General features: G+C 43.9%; 1 protein-coding gene across 1 annotated transcript in view; it reads left to right on the forward strand.

The window, feature by feature from the left end:
• The first annotated feature begins 15,695 nt into the window (after window positions 1-15,695).
• The window catches only part of RAB3C (RAB3C, member RAS oncogene family), a 166,368-nt gene continuing 161,566 nt past the window's right edge, over window positions 15,696-20,497 (forward strand). The window contains exon 1 of the mRNA XM_054986799.1: window positions 15,696-15,761. Within this exon, the coding sequence (XP_054842774.1) occupies window positions 15,738-15,761 (24 nt within the window). The 5' untranslated portion in view covers window positions 15,696-15,737. The remainder of the gene's footprint in view (window positions 15,762-20,497) is intronic.

Here is a 20,497-nt window from a genome sequence, read left to right on the forward strand (position 1 = left end):
ACATCAGACACCATCATAGACAGCCAGGGCTTTTTTTCAGCTGGAACACAGTGGAACGGAGTTCCAGCACCTCTAGAAAATGGTCACATGGCCGGTGGCCCCACCCCCTGATCTCCAGACAGAGGGGAGTTTAGATTGCCCTCCGTGCCGCTGGAAACCAGGGGGCGGGGCCACTGGCCATGTGACCATTTTCGCTGAGGGCAATTTAAACTTTAAAAAACTTCCCCCTTTTCCAGCTGACCCAAAGTGATGTCATTGTGTGGTCCTGAGTTCCACCACCTCTTTTCCCAGAAAAAAAGCCCTGTAGACAGCAATCCTAAAAAGACTTTCCTGGGAGTACGCCCCATTGAATAAAATATGATGTACTTCTTCTGAGTAGACTTGCTTAGACATGTTCTTGATGGAATAAGGAAGATAAATTCTATAGGCATTACTTTCAAGTAACACGCATTGAATTTTATAGGACTTATATTAACTGACTTTATAGGACTTATATATTGACTGACTTAAAATCATATTTACTGTTATGTTTACTGTCATGTCGTGTGCCGCTCTGAGCCTGCTTGCAGGGAGAGTGGACAAAAAGTCCAATAAATAAAATAATTAAATGCGGTAAGACCCAATCCAAATACATGATCAAAGATCTTTTTAATTGTATGATTCACCAGTTACCTCCCATGCTGCACCTGGCTGTGCATTCCAGTGAGCTACTGAAGGTGATAGAACATCTCTTCCGGCTCCTTATTGATCAAAATACGGGTGCTCTTTGCTCCCCCCCTCAACCAGAGCCCTTATGCTGCAAGGTCACCTAGGCCATGGGGGCTCTGTGTACTGTGGCTGAAGTGGCCACAGTTCCTGCCTTGCCTTTTGGACAATCAAGGGTAAAATAGTTGTAACAGGGGACTCAGATCTGCTGCTGCAGAGCTCTCGGGGGGTTGATTTGAAGTCACAGTCCATCCTTTGGGGGGATGGTTGTGTTTCCTTTGTTCCCTCCCTCATTGTTTTCCACTTGTGGTTGGTGGACTGATGTCGGGGGTGGGGGGAGGTGCCAGGATCACATATGCTGGTTGGCTGCTTGCATCCCTGGATGTCACAGGGACAACAATATGGTATTCTGTGATTGGTGGGTTGTTGTGTTGGGCTTGTAGTGGACTTCTATGCACTCCACACCTGGAAGCTGGGTCTTTTTTGTACCAATTTCTTCTCTGTTGAACCAGCATAGGATACTGACCCTAGCAGCACTGGCTCTTCATCAAAGCATCCAGGCCCAAGTGGAGTTCACTTTTTCTTTTCATGTGCAGCGGATAAAATAGCTCATCATCTCACTTTGAAACTTCAGCTAAAATGTCTGATGATTTAATTGTCAAGGCTGGAGAGATTATGGGTAAGAGAAACGACTCAACACAAGCAGCGATTTCCCAGGGGTCAAATGTGCTGTTTATTACTTCAAACAGAACCACAAAGAGGAGAGACTTTAAATGCATTGCTTGGACCAAAATCAGGTCAGGTCTCCTTTCCAGGAGAATAGAAGGGTCTTTTTACATTTTCACAAATAGATGTCATACTGAGATGTGAACAGTAGCCGTCCTTGAATATCACCAGAGAAGCATTTGCAGTGGACAAGCCTAGCTTATACGCCAACCCAGGGATAGAAAGCAATACCTTTTTAAAAATAAAGTATTCTTTGCTTCCTGGGTGGTTGTATAGGCGAGTCTATTGAGCTGAAGAGGCCGCTAGTTCTTTCCCTTTCAGAATAGGAGAGGAGAGGAGAAGGTCCATAGTTCAGTGGCAGAGTACATGATGTGCATGGATTAGGTTGCAGGAATAACCTTTAGCATCTCTAGTTCAACAGTCTCTGAGACTTTGAAGGGCTGCTGTCAACTGGTGTAGGCAATACTTGGCCAATGAGCAACTCATCCCATCGGTTACAGAATTTTGCGTCTGTTTAGTGCTGCTTTTTGAAATGGACCGAATGGGTGTTAACATGGAAAAGCTAAACTGCATTATGATAACTGTCCTATTTATTCATGTTTATGACAGTTATCCAAGAATTCTCATCTCCCAGCCTCCAAGGGTATATTTCCATGCCCTCCATGGCTAATGGACTCATGAGTTATTTTTGAGATTCAATGCAAGTTACATCAAAATGGTAAAACCAGGTGTGAAAACGCTTATCTCAGAAATGGGGGAGCCATGATGAATTCATCTAGAAAAGCAAAAGTAATAGAACTGTAAGACAATGCCATGGTGTGCTGGGTTGAGCCAAGTACCGAAGAGTGAAAAGTGATCGCATGCATGAAAATGAAGGAAATGCCGTAATTAAGGCAAAAGATGAACAAGTTTTTGGACTTCTTATGACCTTCAGAAATCTCTCTTATATCAGTTTGAAGGTGGATACAATACCAATTTGCCTTCATGTTTTCTTTGGGAGCTCAACACATATGTGTCACAAAAACTCATCTTGGATTGTGGCCCAGGTGTCAGCAGCAGTGGGAAAATGTGCAAAATATTTCACACTTTCATCAGAATTAAAAATCAGAAAATGGGACAGGCCCAAAGTAGTGATTCATTACGATCTTTTCTGAAGTAGACTTTAGAACAGATTGAATTTGTGGAATGTGTGCCTCTTAAAAGAGAACACAGTTTCTAATTAATTCAAATTACATTGGCCATGGCTGTAGAGCAAATAAATTAAAAGGGGTTGGGGGAGATTAAGCTTTTGCTGTAATATGTCATTCTTTTTCACAGTGTAAACAAGTTAAGTAATGAGATTTGTGTGAGCTGACTACAGTTGCAAGTCACGGGAACTGTTTGTTCCCCTTTCAATGCGTGCAGGGATTCTGGGACAGTCTTTATGCTAAGCCACTCTAGGAGCTATGTGGATAGAGAAGGTCTCTTGGGAAACCTCTGGCAATAACTTCAAAGGACGCCGATACATGAGAGACCTTCCACAATGCTTCCGAGAAGGAGGACAAAATAGCCTGTCCTGAATATTTCCGTACAGCAGGAACAGCTGGAGACGGGAGCAAGCACTCATACAGACGTAAGCAGAACATCATTGGATACTTCTCTTGGGATTTTGGGGAGGGTTTGCCTTACGCTGATGGAGCTTCAAACATTTCAAGGAGTACGCATCGCCCCAAAAGATCACAATTTGTAGCCATGCAGGGATCTACTGTTGATTTTCTTCTCCTTTGATTGTATTTTTAATATATTATTATTGTTGTGTGTTGCCTTGAGTAGAGTCTTTTTCCAATGTAAAAATTAAAATTATTTAATATCAATATTAGGGATAGCTGTTGTATCTGTTGCCACCTAGAGTGCTGTAGCACCTCAAAGACCGACAAATGTATTGAACGTATGAAGCGGCATTATATGCCATTGGTCTGTCAGGGTCAGAATAGTCTACTGTGACCAGCAGTGGCTCTCCAAGGTCTCAGGTACTGATTTTTAATATTGTTTACTTCCAGACTCTTTTTAAAAACTGGGACTGAACCCGGGACCTTCTGTGTATCTACCTCTGCGCTGTGGCCTTTCCGAAGTTTCTTGTGGACCAAATATTCATGGCCACTTTTTTCAAATGCATCTGAAGTCCCATAAGGCTTACTGCTCACTACTGCTTTTATGATTGTTATTATTGTTTGCCCCTTGATGTACATGCACAGAACTGACTGGCTGCAGTGCTTGGCTGGATCAGACCAGTGGCCTATCTAGTCCAGCATCCTGTCTCACACAGTGACCATCCAGCTACTCTGTAGGGCCAGCAACAGAGCATAGAGGCAGAGGCCTTCCCTTGGCATTGCCTCCTGGCACTGGTATCCAGAGGTTTACTGCCCCTGAACAGCAGGATTTGAGACCAGTGGCCCCTTAGGGACCAAGAATATTTTCAGAATGTAAGCTTCCAAGCGTCAGAGCTCTGTTCTTCAGACACCTCCAAATGCAGAGATTTCTTTTAGTCGCCATAGCTTGTAGCCACTGATAGAACTATTCTCCATGCATTTGTTTAATCCTCTTTTAAAACTGTCTGAACTGCATCCTCCAGCAGCAGTTCCACATTTTTAAACCATTCCCATGTGCACTTGTATGCATGAAGGCACTGCTGTTTTATCAACAGCATTGCTATTTGCATACACTTGTGTACACATAGGGGCTTGCGACAGGCATTCAGCAGTGTGTGTTCAGGCTGAGCGCAATCTTACTGCCATCTGCATCTTTACGCCATATGCAGTTTTGAACACCAGAAGAGGACTATGCTCTCTGAAATACAAAAACTTCAACATTATTTTTTTTAAAAGAACAACTTGTTTTCTTGAAAACTTGATTTATTATTCTCACTCATTTGTGGAAAAGGCAAATTGTGACCCTCTTGTGTTTGTGAAGTTAACTAGTTATTCATCAGCCTGCATGAGGCAAGCCCATCATCCTGGTCCATTCTTCTGCAACTCACCTGGCATTTGTCAGCCATTGTTTTAAACATGACAGTCTGATAGCAGGAGAAAAGGTCAAGAAATGTGTTTGGTTTTTTCACAGTTTCCAGGATTGCCGATCACCCTTTTGCAAGGTGACATGACTGAAATTAACAAAGTCCCCCCCACCCCACATACACACACACACCAGACTGAGTTTCACATTACTTTGGTCAACCAAGGATGCTTCTCAAAGTGGTCACACAACAGTCCCACCTCTGGGTAGAGAAACCCTTTTGGAATTGGTATGCAGGGAGTAGGAAGGGGACCTCAGCAGGAGGTGAGTGTAGCGGGTGGCAGCCCGCTTGGCAGGTGGAGCAGCTGCCCATGCCCCCTCTCAGTTGTCCCTGTCAGCCAATCAGCTAAAAGATAGTTGGGGGCGGGGAGGGGAAAGAGATGCTGAGGTGGACCTGAGTGGGGACTGTCCTGCTCACGTAACACCTCCAGGAGTGGTTGCAGGAAAAGTGTTGCTCTTTGTCTTAGTTCTGTATTATTTTGTTCCAGCAAGAATACTGTTTGAAGCTATAAGAGATGTCTGTTCCCACAGAACTCAGGGTTTTCTTAATTGGTGTGTTTTGTAAAAACATGCAGTCTAAGCTTTGATGGATTCATCACTTTGATCAGAGCTTACTGCCCTGCAAAATAATCTTTCCTTTTTATCTCGTATATGTGAGCGTGTACAGGGATTCTGAATGTTGTGCCACCAATATGCGGATGATAGCCCACTCAACTTGAAAAGAGGGGTCCTGGCTCAGCAGCAGAGCAGCTCCTTGGCATTTAGAAGGTTTCAGGTTCAACCTCTAGCATCTCCAGTTAAAAAGGACCAGGTGGTAGGTGATGTGAAAGACTTCAGTGTGAGACCCTGGAGACCTGCTGCCGGTCTAAATAGACAATACTGATAGTGATCGATTGGGGGTCTGACTCAGTATAATACAATACAATGCATGCGTTTATTTGACTTCACTCTGACGGTTGATTTGGGTGGATCTGTGGAACTCCTGAACAAATGCCTGCAGAAGGGAATGGGATCAATGAGGGCCAATAAACTGAAGCTCAGTCCAGACAAGCCTAAGCTGCTGTTGGTCAGGGAGAAAGCCACCTAAGAGTTAAGGAGTCCACCTCTCCTGCAGGGGTGGCCCTCTCTCTAATTTGGGGTGGTGCTGGATCCTGACCAGGGATGCTGCACATCTCACAGTGAATATGTTTGACAGCCAAACATCCTGTGAATGTCACATAAGAATATCAGGAGGTGTTCTTTATTCAGTGTAAAAAAGAAATCCATCAAAGATGTTAAGTAAAAGCCAATATCCAGCAGGTCCCCCCTACAGTCCCAGTAAATCATTACATGGGGCTAGCAAGCATACAAAAGATGGGAATGCATTTCTACCATGGTGACCCAGTCACCATGGCAACTACAGCACTATGATAAGTTATCCTAATGCTTTCTCCAGTCAGCAACAGGACACTGGTAATTTATACCATTTCATTGTGTCTCTGTCCGCAGCGATATGGAAGCTTTGCAAAGCATCTGCTTCCTTAGCGGCACACAGTCAGGCGAAGTGAATGGCTTCAGAATGACTCTGCTGATGTGTATTTATATTCATGAGAAGCTCTCCTACAAAGGAGTTGCTTGCATCACACGAAGAGGGGAAAAACAGATTTCGGACATCACTATTAAGCCACAGCTATTTGGTAGGAAAATCTGAGGGTTCAGCGTCCTCTGGCTTTCACAGGTTCTGCTGAAGTGTTGTCAGCGGACCAATTCTCGACAATTGTGTAAGGTCTTCATCAGCAACCAGCTTTCCTAGAGGTCCACTTATGGAGCTTAATAAACAACAGAATCCCATGGACAACTTCAACCAGATCTACCTCAAAGAGGATTTTTAACACACCCTGTTGCCACCCTCCCCATGACCTCCAAGTTAGCAGCCTGAGGGGCAGACAGACTTTCTCATGCCCATCCCAGCTGTTAGAAGAGATTAGCACACAAAAATCAGCCAGCCAGTAGCTTCCCTTTCTCTCCCAGTATGACTTTAGTTCAAGACCCTCCCAGTTTGCTTGCCTGTTAGGAGGGAGACTTCAGCTGAACAATCAAAGCCCGGTTGCTTTTTGCATGGCGAGTGGTTTTTATGGTAAATGTATACCAAATTCAGCTATTAAGCTACCTCCTTGAAGATCTGTGGGTTGTCGTTTCCTAAGAATTTCCACTTTGGCTCCCCACCATGCATAATTGCCAAGTTTCCCTGGAAAAGGGGGGTTATAGTTCAGCTAGTTAAACTGTCTGTCCAAGTTTGGGGTGAGAGTTCTACCCTAGCTGCACATTTGTTGACGGAATGCATTAAGAAGTGGCTGTATAGCTTTGTCTCCTAAGGACATTGTCACTTGTACAGTAGTAGACCATGTCCCCAAAATGTAGCCAATTATCATGTATAGGTTTTTTTTCTATAAACAAAAAAAGCATCTGAGGTCCAAAACAACCCCAGAAATCTATACATCATAGTAGTTTTTTTAACCCAAGGGCAATATTAGCCAATGGGCAAATAAAGAAGCTGCTCGAGACCCTATGCTGAGGGAGCACACACCTCCGCACCCCACACCCCTATCGGAGGAGAGAAGAAGAGCAGGCTTCTGCCACTACCACTGCTCCTACCGACCCTGCCCAGGGCTCGTGCAGCCAGCTTCACACAGGCACTCTACACAAAAGAAACATTCTGCCTCGTATCCAAGTTCTGGATGGCTTAGTGCTGTCAGACACAATGACTTCTGCCACCAAAAATGTTTTTGTGGGAAAATTTCTATCCCAATACAATGGAATTTGTTCTGGGGGTACAATACATGTACACTTTTTTGCAGGCTAGTTAGAGGGTTACGTTTATGGGCTTTAACTTCTAACTTTTGTTAAAAGTTAGCGAATGGACTGTAGATTTTAGCACTGGAGTATCGTTTTAATCATTTCCCACATTGGATTCCATAGGTTAGATCCAGTCAGCTTTCTTTTCTTAAGCTTCCCCCATCCTCCTCCTTATTACAGCCCCAGTTCTGCAGGACTTCTGTCCATCCAAGATATCCAGCTTAGCCACTTGGGGGGGGGGGGTCAAAAGGGTCCTTCCTCCGCTTTTCACCACCCCAGAAGCTGACTGGGCCTAACCTCCTGAGTTCAGGTAACAATGTGCACTTCTATGATGTATTACTGTATTTGTTTGTTTGTTTACTTCATTTATAGTCCTCGGTTGAGATAGTTCAAAAAGAAATCCCAGTACTACAAGTAAAATTTAGAATTCCTTGTGGCAATACATTAGCTCTTTCATTATTCCAGACAGAACAGTGGGAAGTTGATTGCAGCTACCTAGACCACAATTTTTCTTTAAGACTTCAGTGAACACAGTTGTAGAATACCTATTATTCTCTCTAATAATTTGTTCGTATTTGTTTAGAACTTAAAGCTAGGACCATAGTGAAATGGTACATTCTATGTGGTAAATACTGCTTGATAACTTATTGTCCCAAGCAACTTGACATTAATTTTTGATAAAGTGTAGTCAGTTTCTATTCTTGCGGGGTTCTTTTGTGAACAAATACATAACAGAGTTGGTCTAATTACAAATTGCCTTATAGTCCATTTGTTTTTCATTAGAATCAGCACAGACATTAAATGTTGTTTTTTATCTAACCATCCTTTCATACAACACTACGAGTTTTCAATTTGATTGAAAGCTCAATTTCAGTTTTATTGAATGGCTCTGTACTGTAGAAATTATGGCACGCATTTAGAAATAATGGGATGCGTTTACTTTCCTTTTGCATTAAATGGCTGAAAGGCAAACAAAGTCTTCCGCTGAGAAGGCTAATACATCACCGGCATAAATGCATTACTAAATTGTACTCTTAATACAACACATCACTCCTGTTTACATAGCAATGCACTAGAATGGCTTCGGGTAGAGGAGCAGAAACACTTAATAGGAAACCTTCCTGATGAACCCATATGAGTGTCCTGCTCACCAGGCTGGAAGCAAAGCCTTGGGGGGGAAAGTTCCAGAGCCACAGGAACTAGTAGGTAGGGTTCAGCCCACAGTCAGGTCCTACAGGCACGGTCCAAGGTCAAGTCCAAAGTTAAGTAAGGTCCAAAACTAAGTTCAGGATTCAGGCAACAAGGTTCAGAGGAGTGGCAATGTGCAGCCAGTAGGCAAGACTACAGACAGATGACGCTGGGCCCACCATTAGGCTCATCTCACAAGCTGAGTCAGCTCCTCCACTCATGAGGACTAGCAGGGCCCAGCCACACTGGAGTCTCATGGTGCTTACTCAGCTTTGGGCTGCCAGGAATGTACTCCTGCACCTAGTCCTAGACTGCCTTCTCTGCTCCTGAGGTCCTGAGGGAGAACGTGGCAGGTCTTGCAGTGAGCAGCTCCATCATGGGGTCTCCTTGACTTGAGGGCCCTCCTGGTTCAGGGGCAATGCCACTGCAGGCCAAGGTTCCCTTGGGGAAGGCACTGAGAAATCTGCCTCACAGGGAGTATCCACCAGGGTGGGCCCCAGGGACAGATCTCTGCCCCCCACACTACCCCAGGATGGTCAATGACAGCGGGCTATATTGGAGCCCAAAATCTATCCAAACCACTGCATTCAAGCCACTTATAAAGAAATAACTTTATGCCCTAGCACTTATGTTTACCTGGGTGGTTAACAATGCAATCCTAAGCAGAGTTACTCCAGTCTAAGTCTACTGATTTCAATGGGCTTAGACTGGAGTAACTCTGCTTAGGATTGCAGTGTAAGTAACCTGATAAGTGATAGTACCAAATATGTTCCTGAACTGTACCTCTTCAAAGTGCAAGTAGGGAATTGGGACTGCATATCTGAATGTTCTTCCATATTAAAAAAAAATCAATCTCAGTGCATAGAAAAGTAAGTATACCATCTTAATAACAGAGTTGAAAGATGGGGTAGAAATGTTATAAAGAAACAAAGAATAATTTAAAAAATATCACGCAACAGAGACTTCTCCCACTAATGCTAATTTGTATGAGGTTACACTCCATAGGGAAATATTCAGCTAGATGATTCCCCCATCTGCAGTCGACAGTGGTACCATCCAAGAATGGAGTTTCCATTTATTCTTTTGTTTATGTAGACTAGAACAATACAGGAAGCGGGATTGTGGGAGGGGGGGGGGCTTCCTGAGACTGATTCTTATGGACCTCTAATAGGGTGGCACTTGTTTGCTGCCAGTAAAATCTCTGGGATAACATGATTGTGGATCTCACACATGTATGCATGCACACACAAGCATCAGGTCTTAAGCATCCATGAGAAAAAAAAACATGCATACAAATTTTTTCCACCATCAAAACTTAATGATGCTGCAATGTGAGTTTATATTGAATAGTTACTGGGTTTTTAATAGAAAGTTTAATTAATATGAATCAGAAATTTCAATTCAGATTGAACAGTTCCTTACTGCAGAAACCATTACCTTGTTTGATATACGAATTTGTCGAGCTTTAAATTCTCAGCTGAGCCATGAAAACCCCCATTTCCCTCAGAAGTTCTTCTCCGGTTCAGAATTTTAAGTGAGATTCTGCACATGTGCAGTCAGTATACCACAAGCATTGTGGACACATGGACAAAAGTTATTTAAAGTTAATCATTTATTCACTGTGATATTGTTCATGATTGTTGTGGAGCTATGTGGTCAGAAGAACATCTGTCCAAGCAGCCTTTTATTTGGTGTCTTCTCCACTTGGGCAGCTTCTCCACAGTTCTATATGGTTGTTATCCTCATCCATACCTGAAACCCAAGAACAAGTGAGGTGGCGTTTCTTGAGCGTGTGGGAGCTGGATTTCCAAGATGAGGGCAAGCAAAACCAAACTACAGTTCCAGGAGTGCAATGTGATAATGCATATGTGCATAGCTCCATCACCACCTAAATATACCAATCTAATATACTCTTAACAACAAAATATTTTTAACAATTCTGAATTATAGTGAAAATAATATTCATAATTTCAAACAGTATATCTAATCTTTATGTTTTCAAAGCATATGTTAGCCTATCAAAATCAAGATTTTTTTTTATTCTCCCAGCACCCCACTGAAGCATGTAAGATGAACCACATTCCATAGAAGAAGAAAACGTTTTGTCCATTCCCAAAGTCTTCACTTTGGGGTTACAATTTTGGTCTAAAGAAAAGCCCAGCTGTCATCTTTACAGCTATTTTCCATTTCATTGCTGCAGATAATAACTTTCTGATCGGGTGTCATCTGAACCAGAAAAAAATGTATGATGGTCTTGTCAGCTAGTGAAAACTTTTAGGGGGAAATGTAGTTTAACCTAGAGAGGTCTTTTTTTTTTTTAATACTAAAAGCACAACAATTGTAACAAGTAAGACAACAGTTTATGTTCACTCAAATACCCTAGGTGAACATCACAACATCCATCTATCACTGACATCTCTAACTCATTCTGGCACCCTTTTCCAGGGCAGCCGGCTGGAAGCAGTCATCTAATAAATGTTAAAGCTTGGAATGATTCCAACATTAACATCTGGTGCCCACAGGACGACTTTTAATTCTGATCACATCACTCCTAAAGACATTACATGGAATAGGTGATCCACACTGCTTTTTTCAGATACACCCAGGGGTAGGAATATAAGGAATTGCCCTGTACTGGCAGACAAGCACTCTGCACAGGTTCTCTGGGATTTCTTAAACTGAGGCTCTTTCTGTTTTCTGCTGGGCTCTGCTGCATAACAACAGGAAAGAATGATATCACAGTCTCAGGAGTGCAGGGATTAGAAATGACACTCCTCTACCCACTATGAGGAAGAAGAAAAAACCACATCAACAAAAATGCAGTATGTACACCATGGGAATTGCTGAGAGGAAAGGAAGAAGGCCTGACATTGGAAGTTTTTGGCTGCCACTGCTTTATTTTCCACCATCACACCACATTGATGGCACGTGCAGAATAACAGCTGCCTCAGATTTTATTCAGCAGTTGCTTTTGTCAAGGCTACACTGATGTTAGCTGGTATTTTCCAGAAATTGAAGTTGAATCCAATGATTCCCTTGAACTAAGATGGAGGCAACACATCCCTGAGGCTTAATATGAGCAGAAGAGAGGAAGATTAAGGGGGGGAGGGGTGTCCTTGGAGCCAAACTATCAAATGTGAACTGATTTATTTACAAAGCTTTTACCTCATTCCTGTCCCTGTATTGCCTTACAGAATAAAACAGTGATAAAACAGAAGACAACCAAACTCAAATACAGTTTGCCTAGCATCGCAAGAGAAAAACTCTATCAGGTCTCTGAAGAGGCAGCATATAAATCTTACAAATAAAAAAAGAACAGAGAAACCAGAGCTAACATTTAACAATAGGCAAAATTTGCAGGAGGGCTCTGACAATGCTGTTCAGCTGCACCCACAAGCAGTTAGGATCCAGCTCAGGGCCAAGCTACACATGACGAATGACACTTGAACGGCAAGTGTATTTCTCCCTGTTCACTTGCCCTCCACTCAATCCACTTGCCGTTCAAGTGTCATTCGTCATGTGTAGCTTGGCCCTCAGTCTCCAAAGCCCCTCTGGAACAGGGTGGCCCTGCACGGTTCCTGAAATGCTTTCCTGAGAAGGTGCCCCTATACATCTCCTTTTAGCAGGTCCTTCCAAAGGGTGGAAACCATCAATGAAAAGTCCACTGATATTATGGAGATGACAATGAGCTCTAAAAAAGAAAGCACCACTAGATTTTATTTATTTATTTAGTGGCTCTGGTGCCTTTTTATGTTGGGCTACAAAGAAGAAGATTCCCAAGTTAAGAGTGTCATCCTACTTCAAGAGGCTGCATCAGCACAGAGCATGGGCTGTACTAAACAGAAAATCATACCACCTACCTATAAATAGAGATTCAAATTCTGGGCAGTATCCTACCACTCCATGTGCGGAAGATGTCTTTCTCCTGTGTTCTCTATTGCTGTGACAACGGAAGGTCAATGGAAGGTTGTAGGACCCACATGGAGTAACAGTCGAGCAGGTGGGAGGGGGAGGCCGCTGGAATCAGAAGGGACAAGGAGTTAAAACCGCTCCTCCTTCCTATTCCACACACACAGCTCAGTTTGTCATCCTTGCTCCAGCATGCTGCCAACCCTCCTGGCTGTTCCCCAGCATGGATACTGCAACCACCGGAAGAGGAAGATTTGAGTCCATTTGCACCGTAGAGACCAACTAGATTTCCAGGGTATGCGCTTTTGAAATTCAAAGCTCCTTCTCAAAAGCTCATACCATTGAAACCTAGTTGGTCTCTAAAGTGCAACTGGACTTGAATCTTTGTCCTCTTCTGCATGCCAACAGGGCTAACCCCCTGCAACCACAGGAATTATCTTTCTGCAGGTTGGAGAGAGCTACAGCAGTGGAGGGAAATGTGCAAAAATTCTGGGTGTCTTCCACACATGGATAGTATGATACTGTCCACTGATTATAAAATGTCAAATGTCTTTGAAATTGCCTCTCTCTCTCTCTCTCTCTCTCTCTCTCTCTGAGGACAAGCATTACTGAAGTTACAAAAGGGGTTTAGGAGGAGGGTGTAAGAACAGAGAAAAGATTAGACAATCTAGAGACAGAAAGGCCAGATCATCTGAGACAGACTCATCCAAGCTCTCCAGATGTTGCAAGTTGCAACTTAATTCTTCACTTACCTCTTTTCGCTTGCTAATTTAAGCCCGGCATCCAAGCTGCCTTCCATCTCACTTAATGAGTTCAATTCAAGGTTCTGGTTATCACCTACAAAGCCTTTAATGCCTTTGGACCCACATGCCTGCAATACTGCCTTTTCTGCTAGTCTTCGCCATGAAGGCTTCGATCATCTGAGCAAAGCCTTCTGTGCCACCCTGCAAATGGGCAAGATTCGCAGCTGTCTGTTCACAGGCATTCTTAGCGGTGGCTTCCACTTCATGGAACGGCTTGTTTGAGGAGGTCAGAAAGGTCCCTACACTTCTATCACTATGTAGAATGGGCAGGGCAGAAAAGTTACAGAGGGCGTTTTAAGAAAACGATGAGAACTGTAGCAGAATGGACTGTACAGGAGGGCACTTTTATGATGTTATTAGATTGTTGTCCACTTCAATAATGTTTTTACTGCAGCGCCCTATACCTTCTAATCCATTTTCTGTATCATTTACAGTATACTTGTATTGTTTATAGTATATTTTGTTGTTTGCATTGTTCTCAAATTCTGGTCCAATTGCGTTGTTTGCTGGTTGTTTTATGCTGTCTGATTGTGCTGCTTTATATCCTGTAATCTCCCTTGAGTCTCAGCAAGAAAGGCAGTCTATAAATGAAGTACTTAACAAATACATACATTATGCAATCTTTCTCTTGCTTGTAGCACGCCACAGAAATAGATCCAGACCTACAGGTAAAAGAGCTGCTTTTCTGCCTAATTTAAAATAAATCAGTTCAGTCACACAACAGTAGTTCAATTACTGCTGATCAGAGGTAAAATGTAACTCTTAAATCTCAAAATCTTTGATGCTTTTGAAAAGCAAAGGAGGGGGTCACACCTTTGTGTGAGGTGTATGAGGACATTTTTAAGGTGTGGTTTCAAAGTAGGAAAGCATTCATGGACTGAAAAAAGTTTGCACAGGAGCCATTCTTCTGTTGGTTTGCAAACATATGAAAAAAATGCCAGGGGTATGCAAAGAAAGTGTTTGGTTGGAGCCAGGACTGTGGATCTCACAACTCTGTAATTTCCTATATGAAGTTGAAGAGCAAGTGACAAAGAGCAAGAGCACGTGACAAAGCTCTGACTCGGAAAGCCCATCCCTGGTCTTTAAGGTGGGACTGGACCCGAATCTTGCTCTTCGACTGCAGACCAACACGGCCACCAAATGAGGGCGAGGGGGTCTCCAGAGTCCCGCGCAGGCAAGTTTCAAGCCGCGCTGCTACCAAGAGATGAAAGAGACCGGGATCTCATGGTCCTGCACGTGCACGCCGGCGGCCGCGCTTCGGTTTGGTGTTTTATATAACGTGTTTGCTACAAACAACCGTCGCGCGCCCCCTCCCCCCCCCCAGCTGCTGTTCCGATGCTGAGTTAATGAAGGCGAAAGGGCCGAAAGGGAGGCTCGGGCGGGGGGCTGGGCTCAGGCGGGGCCGCTGCTAGGAAACTCAGCGCGGGGCTGGCACTGCGAACGCTACTTTCTTCCACCCGCCAGTCAGGGTGAGGGGGGCGCCCGCCCGCCTGACTCAGCCCCGTCGGTTGCTCGGTTCAACCGGCTCTTCTTTGCAGAACTGTCTCGTCCTCGGGGGAATCGGAGCGTCCTGCCACTGCCCACAATTCAATGGAGCTGTACGGAAAGGTAAGGGCTTTCTGGCTTCCTTTTGCGAGGCTTTTCGGTGTCTGTCTGCAAGCGGGCGATAATGCCCAAAGCGCCTCATCAGCACCCGATCTGCCTTTGACAAGCCAGCCTGGAAATTGAACTGAAAGCCGTCTGTGAAGCCAGCAAAAACGACCACTCCCTTCCCCGCAGCAAAGGGAGGAAGTTAAACCTTGCAAGTGAATCAGAGGTACGGTCTGGGCGGACGTCTCAGAAAATCCGCTTCTGGACGCCTGGGAAAGAAGCTGAAGGTAGCGGAAGATGTTTCCTGAACATTTCCCTCTTTCAAGTTGTGAGACAGCTACGTCCAAGAAAAACACCGAAACTTTAGAAGAGTGAGTAAGATTCGAGTCCAGTTGCACCTTGGAGACCAACTAGATTTCCAGAGTATGAGCTTTGGGAGCTTGGAAATCTGGTTGGTCTCTAAGGTGCAACTGGACTCCAGTCTTGCTCTTCTACTGCAAACCAACCCGGCTACCCACCTGAAATCGAAACTTCAGCTCCCTTTGCGGGCGAGAAGCGCGCATCCGCCGCTGGGAAACTAGCAGCCCCACCGGTTTCAGTTTCCATGGAGCGATTGCAGAGAGGGGGCTGAGGGGCGGGGTTCTGGGCTGTGCGACCGCAGATTTCTGGGTGTTGTAGTTCTGCCTCGGGCAGCTCTTCCTTTGATTCGGGCCAGAGAGTGGGTCCGGCTTGCACTACAAGTCCCAGCGGTCGCTGGGGGGGCGCCTGAGAAGACGCGAAGGAAGAGACGGAGGGAGGGAGGTGGACAGCTCCCGGTGCTGATCTCTCCCAGCAGCTCTGCCGAGCGTGCTGCCTTGAGTGGGCTGCTGCTCCGCCGCCGCTTTGATCCGAGGGCCGGGGAAGGGGAGGAAGCAGAACACGCGGCTGACGATGAGGCACGAAGCTCCGGCGCAGGTTAGTGAGGCGAGAGGGAACCGGCTGGAACTGGCGGCGCCCAAGCCACGGCGGAAGAGGGCTGCGGCTGCGGGCGAGGAGAGTGCGCGGCGCTGGTCCCTCTCGGAAAGTCACTCGGCGTTGTGTAATTGCCGTTGCTGCCCGTCTGGATTCCGGGCTGCCCCTCTGCTTAGGCTTTGCAAAACGGGACTCCGCTTCGGGCAGACATCGCGTATTATTTAGGGTTGGCAACTCGGGGTCTGGAAATGCCTGGAGACTTGGAAGTGGAACCTGGCGAGGGCAGGATTTATGGAGGAACCTCAGCAGGGCATAATGCCGTAGAGTCTCCCCTCCCAGTTGGCATTTTCTCCAGGGGGAACGGACCTCTGGAGACTAGCTGTAATTTCAGGAGGTCTCCACACACACCCCTCCCCGGGAAGCTGGCAACCCTACGCCCCCCTCCCCGCCTGATCTTGTTTGTTCCTAGCGTGCGAAAGGCGAGGCGTGAACTCGGGCGTTACTCTGAACTGCGAGAAATCCGGTTGACTCCTGAGCGGATCCGACCTAACGCATTTCTTTCCACTAACAACCCAATTTTCTCTTTCTGCGGCTGACTAGTCGAGCGCCAGAGCGACAGCAGGGCAGCTTTAATTAGTATTAATCCCCCCGGGGGGTGGACGGGGAAACCAGTCTCTGTTTTGCGCTTTACACGCTAGTTCCTTAAGCCCCTTTCCCAAACGCTGAATCGACTGGACGTTGAGACTAGAATTTGCCAGAGGAATTACAAAAGTCTGTGCTTCCAAAACTCCTTGGCATGGGAAAACGACAGTTTATGTTTCCAAAGTTTCCTATATGAAATGAGTCCTTGATTACCATTACAGCAGTGGCTGTTTATTAAAGGGAATATTTGCATTCTGGAACAAAAAAAAATGACTTGTGACATAAAAAATAAGGGAGGCTTTTAAAAATTGTTTCAACTTGGAGGAACTTCTGGAAGCTGTGCTAGAGAAATAGGTAGAGAAATAGAAATACAGCTCGGATGTTTGTGATTTACAAGGCTTTGCAGTTTTTGTAGTCTAACAGTAAATGTTATTAATTGATATGCAGTAAATTTTCTATTATGTAGTCATTGCCTTTCATACGATTATTACTTAAACAGAAACTCTTCCATAGTCATCTCTCCATTGCAAATTTGTCGAATTGATCTCTACAGCTATATCGTAAACAGTGGACATTTTGCAATGCATCCATTGGCAGATGCGTTTCCCTTTCTGCACTGTATTTTGTGATACTGTTCTAAACAACTTCAAAGGACAATGGAATTCCAACTACAAGAGCATGAATTGTTACGTAGTATTGCCCTAAAATATCAGAATAGTAGATATTAGGATTTTTTTTTTAACCTTGAAAGTCAGTCCTCTAAACTTGATCGGTTCCCATAGGCTGGATTGCTTTTTTACCGTTGAAGGAATAACAAATATGTTATAAATATTTCATTCAGCATCTCAGTACATGAGCATGCTCATAGAATTAAAATACGTATGTGATGAATTTTCATGTTGTCATTTAAGTATCTCATAACAAATCAGAAATGAAGCACAAGAATTAAAACGAGAACTTGTACTTATTTGCATTATGTCCACTTATTGAAAAAAAATTAATAAGGACTTGTCAGAATTAATGTTGTAGGTTAGTTTGCTATTGGAATCGTTATGGCTATTGCATTGTTGGCATTAACAGTGCAATCCCAAGGACACTTGCCTAGGAATAAGCCTTTAAATAAACAGAGGTAGGACTCTGAGTAGACCTGCTGAGAATTGTTTTCTAATTGTCCAGTCTGAGCTACATCCTTCTTAGCACATTGACTTCAGTGAACTTGAAAGCGTGTAGCTCTTCTTAGGATTGCAGTGTGAGGCTTCTTTCCTATAACCTTTACTGCAGAGAAAAGTCTCATGTAACTCCATTGGACTTACTTCTGGGTAAGTATGCAGAGGATTGGATAGGCTTGTAGAAATAAAATAATGGACAATACAGGAAAATGTATTGTCAAAGAGAAGGAGGGCAACAGCTTGGCATATACACTATTTAGCTATTAAACCTGGGGAGAACAACACCAAACTACTGTGCAGTTAAAACTGCTTTTCCCTCTTCCCATTCCTGGGCAGCAGAAGGCAAAGGAGCTTGTTTTTACATGAAGCAGTAAAAACAAATTGTCAAAAACAAAGTGGAGGGCAGTGATATGCACTAATAATGTAGTTTCCGCCATGTTCCATCCATAATTATAATTACAGAGCATCTAGGATTCTCTGAAATATGAAAATGCAATCAGGCAGAGTACTTCAGATTAGCATTTAAAGACCACACATTTTTTTAAAAACCCTCTCTTCTCCCTGCCCTCCCTTCTCATTCCTACTGAATATGTCTAGAATGATTTTTATTAAACCTCCAAGCAATTCCAGATTCCATTACGAGTTTGTCTCCTGATGTGCTGTTAGTTTGTCTTCTGATGGGTTTTCTTTCTCCAAATGTATTTTAGAATTTTGGCAAAAGAGATTCTGGATTGACTAACCCAGTTGCTTGACTGAACTCATTTTCATTTGTTAGCAAAAGAAACAGGCAAGATTTCTCATTTTCTGTCCAAAAACTCTCCTCAAAGAATTTTTTTTTTACTGAGCAGAAACTTATTCTCCTTTCCTTAAATGTATCTTGATATCCAGTTGAAAAAAAATAAATTGATGGAGCTGCTATTGAGTCTAAGACGAAATTCTCATGTGCAGTTTTCAGCCTTTCTCCCACTATTGGTGTGCACATGTAGAAAAAACGGTAAAACTGTTTTAACCGTACTCTTTTAAGAATCAATTTAGATTCATAAGGGAACGGATGTTTACAATTGCATTTCAACCTCCCTCTGCTTTCCAGTGCATGTGCCGTTTCAGTCTAGGAGTGGTTCCAGATGTCAGCATCCTCAGTGTTAGTGATCAGCATGATCCACATCACTTTTTGTCACCCCCCCCCCCCAAAAGCATTGCAGTGGCTGGAACTTCTAGATGGTTGGCTGTGTTCGTGTGTAGCAGCAGAATAAAACAGCAGTCTAATGACACCTTAAAGACGAACAACATTTATCTCCAGCATAAATTTTCATGAATTAGAGCTCACGCTCTCAGATGCTCACAAGAACTGGAGAAAGTCAGTGGGGTGGATCCAACCATCCTCCAAGGAGTTTTCTTCCAGTGTAAAGAGATTTCCTTCAATTTAAGAGGCTTTTCCTTCAATGGAAAAATCCCCTTAAGTTGGAAGAAGGCTGCTTAAACAGGAGAAAAGCTCCAAATAGTGGAGTGGTAGGATAGGGGCAGAATCCACCCAAACATCTTGAAGTACCCAAATCCTAGGGACTCAGTGGGTTTGCTCTTGCAGTTTATTAGGCACTTCAGATGAACTGAGTCAGCATGCCCTGCTCTTTGCCTGTCCACATATTTGCAGAGTGTCTGGAGTGTCCCAGTTAACTGCCAAGACATCCTAAGACAGTTGAGTGCTGTAGGGCTGATTCATGCTTGCATGTTCTTTGACTGAACATCTTGTCATTAATTGACTTATCATTCCACACTTGTCGCCGTCAAAAACATTGTGTTTGAGGCAGCATAAGGTGATAGGAAAGCTTTAGCTATGGTGGGTGCTCTGTGATAGCAGTTTCCCACAAGCAAGCCATCGCCAGTTTAGCTCATCCTCTGATCCTCATTATGTCATCGAGACCCTCTGATATGTGGGGAAAGAAGGGGGCGAATCATCATTCAAAAATTAATCTGATCTGCTAAGAGTTGAAACATGGCTTCTGCAACTCAAGCAGTCTGTTCTTGTATAGGCTGAAGAAGACAAGCAAGAATTGACAGATTCCACATTGATGTCATAAATTTCTTCCCATTCCGTATAAAGGCTTCCTTTCTAATTGCTCCCCAACAATGAGCCTCATACAGGGAGAGGCTGTGGCTCAGGGACAGAGCATCTGCTTTGCCTGTTGAGGGTCCCAGGTTCAACCTTGCTTATGTTTTGCAGTTTTTCAGCTCTGTATTGAGATTGAAACTTTTATTCAGATTTCTACCCTCCATACCCTAATGCATTGTTTATTGACTGTCCCAACCATTGATCATATTAATTGTACACTTGTAATCTACTTTGAGCTTCAGTGAGAAAGGCGGACTATAAATAATAAATAAATAAACCCGCTGGCATCTCTTGTTAAAAGGATAACGTAGTAGATGATGTGAAAGAACTTGACCTGAGACCCCAGAGAAGCCCTGCTAGATTGACTAAACCGTACTGACCTTGGTGGCTGCCACACATTGTTGAATATTGTGCTATTGCTGCAATATAAACAATAATTCACTGGATTTTCTGTGTGGAGAAGGCAATCCATTTGCATACAATTGCTGCTGGGCAGCAATAACACAGTATCCAATGACGTGTGGATGCAGCAGATAGACCAATGTTCTGATTCAGTATAAAGCAGATTCATGTATTCATATAATGGGCAGTTCAGGGGCTTTGTGGACATCCATCATCAGATATGGACCCTATACACATTTACAAGTCAAATTTGATCCATGTGAGCCATCATTAATGCTGTCATAAATACTGTCTTCACCTAGCAACATTTTGGCCACTGCAAAAACAATGGTACTGGAATACATGCCTGACATTTGCTTGTAGCTACCTTTTAAAATAGGACAGTAGCTGACACAGTCACCCTAGGACGACAGGCT

This window comes from Eublepharis macularius, chromosome 8, assembly GCF_028583425.1.
Source record: "Eublepharis macularius isolate TG4126 chromosome 8, MPM_Emac_v1.0, whole genome shotgun sequence".
Classification (NCBI taxonomy): Eukaryota; Metazoa; Chordata; class Lepidosauria; order Squamata; family Eublepharidae; genus Eublepharis; species Eublepharis macularius.